The 13875-nt window shown below is 33.5% G+C and overlaps 1 protein-coding gene across 1 annotated transcript; it reads left to right on the plus strand.

Annotated features, from left to right (window-relative positions):
* The first annotated feature begins 40 nt into the window (after positions 1 to 40).
* LOC100779137 (probable serine/threonine-protein kinase SIS8) lies at positions 41 to 9846 on the plus strand. Its single transcript, XM_003550225.5, has 13 exons — positions 41 to 681; positions 987 to 1427; positions 1845 to 1948; positions 2610 to 3700; positions 4670 to 4710; positions 5574 to 5642; positions 5725 to 5825; positions 6103 to 6181; positions 6563 to 6661; positions 8222 to 8290; positions 8439 to 8488; positions 8571 to 8747; positions 9367 to 9846. Exons 1-13 carry the CDS (start codon positions 295 to 297, stop codon positions 9458 to 9460), a joined length of 2802 nt encoding a protein of 933 aa, XP_003550273.1. The 5' UTR covers positions 41 to 294; the 3' UTR covers positions 9461 to 9846.
* Positions 9847 to 13875: the final 4029 nt, after the last annotated feature.

Here is a 13875-nt window from a genome sequence, read left to right on the forward strand (position 1 = left end):
ATTTTTTCTAATCAGAGATCAAATTTCCTTCAATCGACCTGTAAATTGAACAAACACAGCTCTCATGCTAAATAGTTCTTACATATAACAGAACATGATTGCGTCAAAAGTTTAATTAATTAGTTAATTTCGAAATAAAAAAGAAAAGAGAGGAACAGAAAGTGGAGGGAATGAAATGAAACCCTGAAGAAGGAACGGTTTAAGGCCAAAACGCGAAACGCAAACGCAAAAAGCACGAAATAGAAGCGATTAAGCGAATCTCAATCTGCATCATCGATTAACGGTCGATGATCGATGCCAAAGATGAAGCACCTGCTCAGAAAGCTTCACATCGGTGGTGGCGCTGCCACCATTAACCCTAGCACCAATCACAACGCATTGTCGTCGCACGCTCACAATCACACTCCCTCTCCCTCCACTTCCACGCTCCCTTCCCCCACCGTCGTTTCGGATCGGAGCCCCGTCTCCGTCGAGGCCCAAAACGAAGTCGCCGATTTCAATTTGTTGCAGGAGGAGGAGTTTCAGATGCAACTCGCGCTCGCAATCAGCGCCTCCGACTCCGATCGCCGCGACACCGCCGAATCCGCGCAGATCGACGCCGCCAAACAGATCAGCCTCGGTTACTCTGCTTCCCTCACTGACACTCATGCCCTAGTTCAGTTTCAATCCCTTCGATATTGGGTAATATTTTTAATTACTATTACTATTATTTAGGTTAACGTTTCTATACAAGGCATTTTCTCTTTTTCTATCTCTCGTAACTGAAATTAGCCAATTAGGATACTGTAAATGATATTTAATGAGATTTTTTTTTTTAGTTTTTAATTTATTTATCTATTTTGGATACTGGATTAAGTTTTGATTGTTGCTATTTATAGAAAGTAAATAGTTATTGAAAGTAAAATGGGAAATAAAATGAAACTGTTAAATGGAGTTATCTTTGGAAATGTGATTTTTGAGAGTTTGTGGTTTTGTTACTTTGGCAGAACTACAATGTGATTGGCTATGATGAGAAAGTGATGGATGGGTTTTATGATGTTTATGGAGTTACCTCGAATTTGGTTGAGCGGGGGAAGATGCCGTTGTTGTTGGATCTGCAGACGGCTTCTGTCTTCGGAGATGTTGATTGTGAGGTGATTTTGGTGAACCATGTGGTTGATCTTGAGCTCAATCATCTTGAGAGGAAGGCGTGTAGTTTGGTCGAGGAGTGTTGTGTTTCTGAACTGGGACTGGTTTTGAGTGGCTTGCTTCAGAAGCTTGCAGATGCTGTTGTTAATAGAATGGGTGGACCGGTTGTTAATGCTGAGAAACTTACAAAGAGGTGGGCTATGAGGAGTCGTGAGTTACGGGATTCTATGCAGACCATTGTTCTTCCCCTTGGCTGTCTTGATGTCGGACTTTCACGTCACCGAGCCCTACTTTTTAAGGTAAGATTTGCCTCAATTTATTGATTTAAGAGATTTGCATAGGAGGTTCAAATTTGAACAATTGAGACTTAAGAAGACTAACTGCTTTTGTGCAATTTTTAATCATCATCCAATTGTATGTGGAAAGGCCTTTTTTTCCATCTTTGTTGTGGACTTGTTTGGCCCATGTTATTTGTTCTGTTTGACATGTGTTGTCATTAAAATTGATGGTATGATTACATCTTTTTGATGCTTATCATCTGTTTTAACAGAAAAAAAATACATTTTATTAAACAATTGAGCAAGACTAATATGAACTTCTTTTATCTCTCTAGCAGAAAGCATTTAGTTATATGTTACCTTCAATTTCAAAGTTGGTCAGGCTCATGCAATTTATTTGATTTCAACTAAAGCTAACTTCAGTCTTCTGGTGCTTAGGTACTTGCTGATAGGATTAACGTTCCCTGCAAGCTGGTAAAAGGGAGCTATTATACTGGAACTGATGATGGGGCTGTGAATTTGATTAAAGCAGATGATGGAAGGTATTTATCTTATGGTAGAATGATATTTCCCTTTTTATTGTTGCTTTAGGTAGTTTAATTCAATGGACACTTTTAGTCAGCTTATGATGTAATTGAAGACAGTTGGTATATATGTTCTATTGAGTTAGAAACTCTATATTGAACATTTACACTTCATCATCGTAGTGGTCCAGACTTCAGAGGCATTTCACCCTTTCCATTTGGTACTTCTGCTGCTTTGTAAAACTCTGCGTCTCCTATGTGATGAGGAAGCTGGTCCACCTTTGTGTAATTAACAAGTATATAACATTGTTAAATTAACCAATGAACCATAGGATATTGCGATGACTGTGATTTAGGTTGTAAGGGAATGGTTTGATATTGCAGTGACTGTGATTTAGGTTGTACGGGAATGATTTTTTAATTTGTTGCAGACTGGTGATAGATCATTGGATTACATTAACTGCAGTTTATTGTATTTTGATGTTTAAAATTACTTTAAGTTACTCTATATGGGCTTACTTTTTTCAAAGGAATTGGACCACAAACTGTTTATCTTGTATCATTTAGCATGATTCTCCTCATATTTGGCTAATGGCCTTTTGATAACACAAGCAGTACAGGTCTTACTTTATGTTGAAACAATTTTAAGTACTGTTATTAATTTGTTGTACTGATGCAGTGAATACATTATTGATATGATGGGTGCTCCTGGCACTCTTATACCTGCTGAGGTACCCAGCAGCCAGCTCGGAAACAACAGTTTTGCTGTTAGGGGTTGTTCAGAGGTTGTAGTACTACCAAACAAGACACATTCAATGGTAGATGATGGAACTGGTGTTCTGGGAGTCTTTTCTGATCGTGGTAGAATTTCAACAATGGAAAGGGTCCAGACAGAAGAATTATTAGTTATGGGCAGTCAAACAAAGCCAGATGAAAAAAATATTTTTAAAGTAAACGAGACAAGGAGATTTGAACATACAGAATCATATGAATGCTCATCTCATACAGAACCATCACCTGCAGAGAATATGCGTGTAAAAAATGTCTCTAAGTATGTTCTCAGTGCAGCAAAGGACCCAGAATTTGCCCAAAAACTGCATAATGTTCTAGTAGAGAGTGGTGCCTTACCTCCTCCTGATCTTTTTTCAGATATCAATCCCCAAGATAGGGGTGTAGATAAAGTAAATGAAAACATTGTTGGTTCTGTTCAAGCGGACACAAATAGATTGTTATTAAGCTATGAAAAGTCTCTCATACCCTCATATGGGGTGGGCTCTGCCAGCGATGCTAAGTTATGTCAACCAGCTGACTGGTTAGCTGAACAGCAAAAAGAATTGCATACAAATGTTGAATTTTACAATTTTGCACAGGGTGGTAATACAAGGAATGGGTTTGTAAATGTTTCTGATAGAGATTATGACATAGAGCAATCTAATGCAATGAGTGTTGTTTTGGCTTCTATCCATTCACATAAGATATGTAAAGAAAAGCGTCCTGAATCTTCCTTACCCAAGGCAGCTCTTTCCTGCAAAATGCATAATGGGGCTGACTGTTTCTGTGAAGATGATGAAAATGGTTCTAGAAACAATGTTGAAGCTTCTTTTAATAATAGTGAATTAGGGAGAGATTCAGCTGTTCAAATAAATGAGATGGGGGTCAATGGAGATTGTTATGATGGTAGAAACAAGGAAGTTAACCCAGTTCTTGGTGAAAGCTCAGAATGGGAAATTCAATGGGAGGATCTTGATATTGGTGAGCGTATTGGTATTGGTAAGTGTATTTCCTGTATTTAAATGTTATGTTTTAGATATAAAAGTTATATTATATAAAAACATAAGGCTTTACATGTATAAATATCTTTTAGGGCTCCTTTTTTCACCTTTTTTATTTAAATAGTGTTTTTCTAGTCAAAAGATATGTTTTGAAAAAGGGTGTAGCTAATCCGTGCCCTAGCATTTGCTTTTAAAATATCTGTAATAATTATGTAACTTTTTCCATAAAAAAGTAAAGGCTTCTTAAAAAGTTGTTTCAGTGCTTTTTTCATGAGCTAAAAGTAGTAGTTTCTGAAAAGAGATTTGAAACAAATTGCATCGTAGAACACTTTTTTTAAGCTTAACCAAAATGGCCATTACTAAGATAATTGGCAACTTATAATTTCACTAAGAGTATGTTTGGATAGAGAATTTTAACTGAGGAAAGTAATTTATTAGAGAATTTGAATTTCTGTAATCTAGAATTCATTGTTTGGATGTTTTTTGGTGAAGAATTTAAAATTTTGGAATTTTAAAACAGAATTTTAAACAATTAAAAATCTGGAATTTCAATTTCCTTCTAAAATGTGAGAAATTGAAATTCTCTTCTTACAGTCTTCTTCAAGAAATACTGTATGGGATTGTGAACCATCGATCGGATCTGAGCGTAGAGGAGCACGTATAACTAGCACACCAATCATATTTTTTCTTTTTTTCATTCATTTTTTTTCACCCTCATAATTTTAACTTTTTTTACCCAAACACAAAATTTTTAAAATAAAAGAATTTCAATTGAAGTATTTGAAATTCTTAGAATTTAAAATTTCTCAGAATTTTAAATTCCTCCATCCAAACACACTCTAATTGTTTCTTCATGCAGAATTGGAATTTTAGATGTTGCTATTTAATATAATATATTTCATTTATGGAGATATGCTCTGCATCATGTATTCTTCGACTCTAACCTTGTACACACATGTCATTGTAGGTTCTTATGGTGAAGTTTATCGTGCCGATTGTAATGGCACTGTAAGTCTACTCACTTGTTGTCTTCAGTACATCAACAGTTTCCTTTCTAATGTTGTGATTTTGTTCTATTTAATAAGTTCCTGGAATTATGTAATCTGAAAATTTTCAGATAACTCCTTAATGACTTCACCATTCTGGTTTGTGCTAAAATTTTAAAACAAACATTAATATTTTTTGCCCCCATGTCTTGTTTCATGTCATATTATGATTGTGATCACATTTTAACTTACAATGTTTTTACTTACTCACAAAGTCACAATTTAGTCTATTCCTTGAGTAATTTTGTGAAGAAAGAATCCAGAATGTCCATGAAATTCTCCCTGAATAATGTTATGTTCAGGCTTGACCTAGTCTACATCTACATGCTCATTAAAGCAATTAAAAAGTGTAAAATACAATAGTACTTTATGAAGTGAAACTGCTTGTCTCTGGAGCTGGTAAATTACCTATTATTTTTTCTGTTAACCATTCTTGAAATAAAGATCAACCAATCTTCAGATTCCAAGAGGGGTTGGGGGTGACAATGAGTCTAGCATTAATCTTATTTTGGATAACTTGGCTTCTTGCAGGTCTTTGAACTTGCACCTTCTTTCTATATGATCGTTAAATATTTAATAAATTGCTTTTATTAGACTATGAAATATGGATGAATATGCACACTGTTTTTTTTCCTTGTGCAAATAGACACGCGGTCATTATATCTCTTCCTGGTTCCATCTCTGTCATGTTGATTTGGTGTTGGAACTTTTGTTGCTTGTATCCATGGGAAGATGAAGATCTCATTATACAAGACTTGCTTTGATTGTGAGTGAAAGTACTTAGTAGTTTTTTTGTGCACTGATTTTTGTAATTTGGCATGACAGGAAGTTGCTGTAAAGAAGTTTCTGGACCAAGATTTCTCTGGTGATGCACTAGCTCAATTCAAATCCGAAGTAAGCTATTGTCTCTATATGCACATGTATAAGGCAGTCATATGCAGATATAATATTCATGCCCATTTATTGCTTTTTGCAGGTTGAGATCATGTTAAGGCTGCGGCATCCGAATGTCGTGCTCTTCATGGGAGCTATTACTCGCTCCCCACATTTCTCTATCTTGACAGAGTTTCTTCCAAGGTTAGTTTTGTTTTATGCATTAAGTTACATATTATTGGTAGGGAGACCGCAGGAAGGATGCAAATGTATGGACTTCTTTTTTTTGTGATTTTCTTGAAAAGTCTCTTTTATATTGATATGAAATGTTCTTTTATTGATACTGTACAGTGTATTTTTTTTATTGATGTTATGTTGACATATAGCTAACTTGCAACTTTGGTCCTCAGTCACCAAATCAAAAGTTGATTTTCTATATTATTGTTTTGCTTGTTAAAGTATATTTGTCTTTGGCATACAGAGGCAGTTTATATAGGCTATTACATCGACCCAATCTTCGACTTGATGAGAAGAAACGGTTGCGCATGGCTCTAGATGTGGTACGAGTTGAAAATACTTACCCTTTCTTTTTGTAGTAGAAATAATAAATTTATTCGAAAGAAGAGAGGAGAAATACAACTAGCCATTGGCTGACACCAAATAGAGGCCATGAATATAATTCTATCCCAAAGTGTAGGGGTTCAGAGACTTCCTTATAAATATGAGCATTCCTCTCCAAGTAACTGTATAAACAACATATTGCCACAGAATCTTAGCTTCAATATTCTTGTCAAACCCTTCATACTGAACCATAAGGAGCTCCAATGCTGAGACTCACCCTATTCTCACCAAGAAGAACCCCACAAATAATTCTCATTTTAACTTTATGTATTATTTCTCTCTTTCCTTTATTTATTGTGAATTTACTGTGCACTTATCAGGCCAAGGGAATGAATTACTTGCACACAAGCCATCCTCCCATTGTCCACCGAGATTTAAAGTCTCCAAATCTTCTTGTTGACAGGCATTGGGCTGTTAAGGTATTCTTACTTGAATTCTTTGTCTTGGGAGTTTAATTCACAAAGCTGAAAATAAAAGGAATAAAACTATTTGAGTGTGAAAATTTACAATTATGCTTCCTTGTTAGAGTTTAAGAAAAGAGTAATGGATATGTTTTTTTCTCCATCATTAACAAATTTATTCTGCTGACAAATGTGAAAATTGAAGAAATATCAATTTATTATAGTTCCAATGAATTGGTCGTAGGATTTTATTGATATAGTTGTATTATTTGAATGATTTATTTTTAATTTTATGCGCTTTAAAAGGTCTTTGGACCGAGAGGTAAGGAACTTTTGTGGTGGAATGGAAGTAGTCAAGACAAGGTAAGAAACAAAAGAGAATGTTTAAAAGCCTTACATGGGACCAACAACGATGAAAATTGGGCAAGGTATCAAAATGCTAGAAATGAGGCAAGGAGCACTGTTAGTGAAACATGATCTTTTGAAGAATTTTACAAAGATCTTGGGACAAAGAATAAAGAATGTAAAATATATAAACTTGCTAAAAATAGAGAAAGGAAAACCACATATTTGGATCATGAAAGATGTATTAAGGATGAAGAAGGGAAAGCTTTGGTCACAAATCAAGATATTGAGGGAAAATTTTGGTTACAGATCAAGATATCAAAGAGAGATGGGAGAATACTTTTATCTAGGAGAGTAGTTAGCTTTAAACTTGAGCTTTGGAGATAGACTTTGGAGACAAAAGGGTTTCTGTTTAAGTAGGAGTAAGACAAAGTATATGCATTGCCATTTTAGCAAGAGACAAGGAATATGACTTGGAAATTAAAATGGGAGATGTCATACCACAAGTTTCTAGGTTTAAATACCTAAGACCAATATTACAAAATGATGGGAAAATTAATTTGAGGATGGGTCATACACAGGATAGGAGTAGGATGGCTAAAATGAAGAAAGGTGTGAGGGATTAATTGCGATCATAAAGTATCTACCAAACTTGAAGGCAAGTTTTATTGTTTTGTTATATGTCTGACTATACACTATGGTATTGAATATTGGGCTTTAAAGTGACAAGAGAAAAAGGTGGGAGTAGCAAAAATGAGAATGTTAAGATGAATGTCTGGTTACACAACAGAGTACAAGATACAAAATCATTTTATATGGGGAGATATTTGCATTGCATTGGTTTGAGGAAAAGATGACAGTTGCCTAAGCTATGTTTGGCACATGTTAAAACGTTTTCAAGTAGTTCTTAATTAATATGGCATTAGACTGGTGTCCAACATTATGTCTGACATAGCATGTTACAGGATTTGTTACAAAATGACTCTTTACGCTTTTGGTATATCAAAGTCTTTGAAGAATTATCAGTAAATAATTTATTTTCACTGTTATCTCCAGCGAGTGATTGACATAGAACTTTTGTACGGCTGATTAACTTAACCATTCATTCTAATTAAAGCTTGATGAAAAACAGTGCTTTTCTCTTTGCCTTGTCATGTGTTAACATTTTTGTGATCTAATTGAAAAGCCTGTTATTATTATTATTATTATTACCACTTGTTTGTCTTTTCACAGGTCTGTGATTTTGGTCTGTCACGAATGAAGCACCATACATATTTGTCATCCAAATCCTGTGCTGGAACGGTAACTTTTCAGAACTTGGATATAAGCTTTTGGAAATTCTGTTTTTACTCCTTATTCACCATTGATATAAATTATCACCATAGTTGGTTTCATTGTAGGATCTACAATTTTTACAATAAAAAAAACTAAATATATCTTTTGCCTGCAGCCGGAGTGGATGGCGCCAGAAGTCTTGAGAAATGAACCAGCCAATGAGAAGTAAGTTAATTCTGCGTCTGTGTCAGCTTCATGGAAATATGATTTTGAAGTTTGCAATGTGATAGTTAAAGTTTGCATGCAGGTGTGATGTGTATAGTTTTGGTGTGATCTTGTGGGAGTTAACTACCACAAGAATTCCCTGGCAAGGTTTGAACCCAATGCAGGTTGTTGGAGCTGTTGGATTTCAAAATAAACGGCTTGAAATTCCAGAAGATGTCAATCCAGTAGTAGCACAGATAATACGTGATTGCTGGCAAACGTAAGTTCTATTTCTGTACTTACGATTTCTGATTGTTACTTTAGTTTCTAGCACTCTGAATATCAAATGAAGATATGAAATATGTGCAGTAACCATGTTCCATCTCTTTATGACATTAGAATCTGGACTGAGATTCACATTCTTGGAAAGAGGCCCTTTTCTGATACTCATTCGATGTCTGAAAATTTGAGGGCAGATTGCCACTGCTGTAATTATCGAAGTTTTGCTATCTTCCTGCCCTTTTAAAATTATGATTTTGATAATAATTTAATGACAAGTGAATATACGTCACAATAAATCTTGGACTTTAATTATATATTGATGGCTTAAATAAAATTTTGGTCCTTGTAGTTTTCATCCATTTGGGATTTGGTTGATATGTTCATTTTAGATATTGGTCCCTATAAGAACCAAAACCAGAATAAGTTGAACCTATAGGGACCATAACAGCATAACTTCATGAAAAAGTGGGCATTAAGAACTAGAACCCAAATAAGTAAAAACTAGAAATTTATAAGGAAAACCTAAATGAGTGAAAAATCTTATTTGAAGTTACATTGATAGTACTGGTATGTTCTATTTGTTTTGATTGAATTTAGTTGGGATGGTTTTGATGCAGGGAGCCACACTTGCGGCCATCATTCTCACAACTGATGTCTCGTCTTTACCGTCTTCAAAATTTGATTGTCCCAAAAACGGGTGCAACACATTAAACCAAGTTGTCTATAACATAGCTACTGTAATAATACTGAAAGTTGTTCCTTGGTTCAAAGAACCGGAACGGCTAAAGTTTTTTTTTTTTAGTCCATCTTGACATATCAAGATATTGCTGAACTGGTAAGTGTCAGGTACATTCAAAGTTGGGACTGGACACAACCCATTCAGAAAAGAGCAAGGTCCCTCCCCAATATCTGCATAAGTGCAGTGGAGGTTTAGTTGGAGTAGGTACAAAATGAAGAATCCCCAGAGGGAAGAAAAGCAAGAAACAAAAAGGAAAAAAAAAAGTACAAAATTATTCTTTGTCTGTAGAGGTCTTATTCGGAATTGTAAACATCGGATCTCTCAGGTTCTCATGCAAATGTAAAAAGAAGAAAAAGAAACAAAAAAAAACAGTATGTATTTCCCATTACTCAGCTTGAGTTTTTCTTGAGCAAGTGTACTTTTTAGCTGATATGATCATTATCTCTTGAAGGGTAATTTTATATTTGGTATGGTAATTTATCAAATGAGTGATGTTGTGATGTTTGATCTTTGTGTATAAAATAAATTATGTTGAAAAAAGAATACTTATATGTACATTTATAATTTTTAAGGAAAATTAATTATTACTATGACAATTATTTTGTATCAATATATTTATTGAGGATATCATGCATAGTATTTAGTGAAGATCTTTAAAATATACATATATATATATATATATATATATATATATATATATATATATATATATATATATATTAAAAAGTTTAATCCTTTTTCTCTATATTAAAATTAAAATGTACTAAAAATTAAAAAAAACGTATTAAATTTTTATAATAACTAAAATTAAAGTTCAAAACATATTTTTTAGGCATCACAAACATTTTAGTAGTATCATAATAGAAAAATTAAAGTTCTGAGTGAATAATGGATGTTATTATTATTACGACTAGAAGAGGCTGAAGCAAAAGCAGGAGTGAAGCATGTCACCATTACCATTACCTAGGCTCTCTGCTCCATCAAGACCAAAACCCATACTTTTCCCCACCCCAGAATTCCTTTAACCATCACCATTATTTCTGATTCCCAGCACAAGCTCTTGTTCAGCAGTAGCAGCAGTAGTAGGAACAACAACGGCTCTTCGTGACGGGGGCGTCAGTGCCACCGTTGAATGTATCTGTCTATCTTGGTAATCATTATGAGTAAATAGTTCCACCAGCTCCTCCAATTACAAACCATGATTTGTGATAACTTTTTGAATAACTTCCTCACAAACCATGAAAAGTTTGTTGAAAGTTATAATACCTGCATATAGAAAATAGGTCATGCTTATGCATTAAAACTTATACTCTCGTCCAAATCTATGCTTAGTTTATTGCTTTCTGGGAATACCAAATGCTTAAACTCTCATCCAATTACAAGTAACAGTTATTTTTTATTGGTGGGTAATATAAACTGTTTTACACTTTCAATTCATCATCAATATATTCTATTATGAATTTTGATTGGCTGACGGCATAGATTATTAGTGTATGCCTATTATTATTAAAGTTTAATAAATGTGTATTGATACTGTAAAAGATTTTTCATGGTTAATTAATTAAAAATTAACTTGAGTGTGATTTTAGGATGATTATTATCAAAACTTAATAAACTTATCATTATAATTAATAATTAAATGCGAATGTAAAATTTACACTATCAATCCATATTCCTTACATTATTAGCATATTTTTTTCTAATAGACATTTGATATGAAAGCATCTCAATAAACAATAGACATTGGTATCCCAACTATATTAGCACCCAAAGCCAATTCAGCCTCTACTACATACCAAGGAATAATAATAGTATGATAGAAACTAACTACCAAATAGGGGTGTTGTGAGAGTCGAACTTTACATTATTAGAATAAACAAATGGATAGTGGAAACATATTTATACTGTTAATAAATTAAAAATGATTATTAATAATTTTCAAGGTAATTAATTCAAAATCAACCAACTTTTCATACACAATAATTTATAATTAAATCAGTTAAATACCTTTAATTTACCTATTAGTACATTAACAATTCTCTTAATATTATAAGAGTTATAAACTTACCATAGTATGCGATTGAACCATAATTAAAAACTTTTCTAAATTTAATTAGAATAAATTAATGTTATTATCCAGTTTGAAGAAGTTAATATTTTTTCATAAGAGTAAGGTGTTGTATAAGATTTGTGCGCAATTTCAGTTGTATAAATTTAGGAAATAATTTGCGAATAAAGCTATTTAATCATTCTTCTCTTGATTTTGCAGATGAGGAGACAGGGTGGTATGTTCTCCTCCCCTTATGTCCTTATGTAAATCTTGGCGCACTGTAATTTGTGTTGTTATATAAAATATGCCATGTAAGTGTAAATTGGTGCAGTCCTCCACAACTGTAAAGAAAATTATAAAGTCTAATATCTTAGAAGTGCTGTATAACATATGATGTTGTTAAAAAATCATTAACAATTTATGAGCACATGATGTTGCTTGAAAAAAATCAGAGATAAATAATTTGATGGCATGGATGATGACATGATGTGTGCCATGTCAGTTGGACCAGTAAAATTACGCATGCTAAATAGTATGGTCAATAAGATCTTTTGTGGTGTTCATTGTTGTGCTCCTTTTTGTATACCTTAAAAAAAATGCCTCTGCATTTGTTTTTGTTTTTGGATGGTATGAACAAATATTGTATTCTACTACTTAAGCCTAAATATTTCTCAACAGATATGGGTGAAGACTGCTGAAGTTTTGGCCCGTGATAGACTCCTTGGATCATTTTCTGTGAGTATATATTCTATTAAACATTGCCACTTTTACACGTAACTTAACTGTTGCTGCCTGAGATTCCTGTGAACCAAGCCATAGGCATTATTTTATATTCTTACTTTCTTTTGGACCTATATATATATAATTGTTTGTGAAGATTTAAGATTATGTGGGTTGTGACTTGTGAGCTAGCTAGGATCACTATTGTAACTGAAACAGATACGCATATCAAATAGGGATATTGTGTCATCAAGTTTCAGGAATTATTTAAAACTGCAGATAGACATGCTTTTAGAAAATGGGAAGACAAGACACAATTATCTTCAATTTTGTGCCTTTTGCAAATAGACAACTTAAACTTTCGTTGAAGTCGAGTAATCTGCATAATGAAGCAGATTGAAAATTACTCTAGTGAGTCTAGCTTCATTACTTGTATGTGCACTTATCCTCATTAACATTGATGGGGACTAAAACCTGACATCAAAAGAACCAGAGTTCGAGTTGTACCTGGAGTTTACAATGATGATTCTGCAAGATTATTTGAACCACATGCCTTTCGTGATGAACTTGATCTTCAATAATACATGACCACTTATATTAAAGCATTATCAACGCTGGACCCTTCATGCATTGACAACATTGTAGTTATTTGGGGGGAACGGGTGCTCCATAAGTTCAGTATCAAATTCTATAGTGTACATATCTTATATTTGCATTTTACACATCATATGTTTACTGTAAAGTTGAAAACAAAATGAGCATATGTACAGTTTCAGTTTCTTGTGTAATCCCTTTTTTTTTTTCCTTTTGGTCAATGGGACTAGCTACTTAACATAGAAGAATTAGGGTCTCTTTGGATAATTTTTTCTTATAAACACTTCTAGAAAAAAGAAAAGAAGGGAAATTGAAATTAGTTTTTGCGTTAACTTATGTACGTATATGCTAATTTCTTGAAAGTTTGTTTAAGGGGAACTTGACATGTATCACTTTAATCAATTAATGGGATTGGTAAGTTGAACGTACTTGTAACAAATACCAAATATTTGAGAGAAAGAAATTCTCAATAAAGTCCTGACTCCTAACCACACGTTTCATCTTCCTTCAAATTAGTACATGCACCAAAGAAAGATAAAAAAAAATTTTAATTGAAATTTGAAAAATACTTTAGGGTAAGAAAGAAAAGGGTAGCATGAGAAAGTCAAGATTCCCCCAGCATTTCACTCTTGTAGGTATTGGTGGCCATTCAGCCTCTCCAAGGCTGCCCAAGAAACTTAGAACATGAGCAAATAGCAGTGTGCCCCATGTATAATAAACTAACAATAAAAGGGAAAAAATATTGAAACCTCCTTGCTTTTTTTTAGAGACCATAAACATCTCTAAGCAGAGATAATATTATTTGCTTAGAGATAATATTATTCGAGTAGTATAGGATGGTTATGAGCAACAAAGTTTTTTTTCAAAAATTTAACGCGATTACATAATTAACATTAATTTAAGACCATTAGTTAGGATATAATATCTTGTGTCAATTGATTTACACATTTAGGTATAAATCCTATACCTTTGATATGTTTTTTTAAGATAACTATATTTTCATACTTATTTTATATTTTCTTT

Source organism: Glycine max, chromosome 17 (assembly GCF_000004515.6).
Source record: "Glycine max cultivar Williams 82 chromosome 17, Glycine_max_v4.0, whole genome shotgun sequence".
NCBI lineage: Eukaryota > Viridiplantae > Streptophyta > Magnoliopsida > Fabales > Fabaceae > Glycine > Glycine max.

What these genes read in the sequence shown, in the direction of transcription:
- LOC100779137 (XM_003550225.5), top strand. Translation starts at nt 295, where the DNA reads ATGCCAAAGATGAAGCACCTGCTCAGAAAGCTTCACATCGGTGGTGGC. An exon ending in TTCAATCCCTTCGATATTGG is followed by an intron (nt 682 to 986) that starts GTAATATTTTTA and finishes TTACTTTGGCAG; the next exon opens with AACTACAATGTGATTGGCTA. An exon ending in CCAAATCCTGTGCTGGAACG is followed by an intron (nt 8,291 to 8,438) that starts GTAACTTTTCAG and finishes TTTTGCCTGCAG; the next exon opens with CCGGAGTGGATGGCGCCAGA.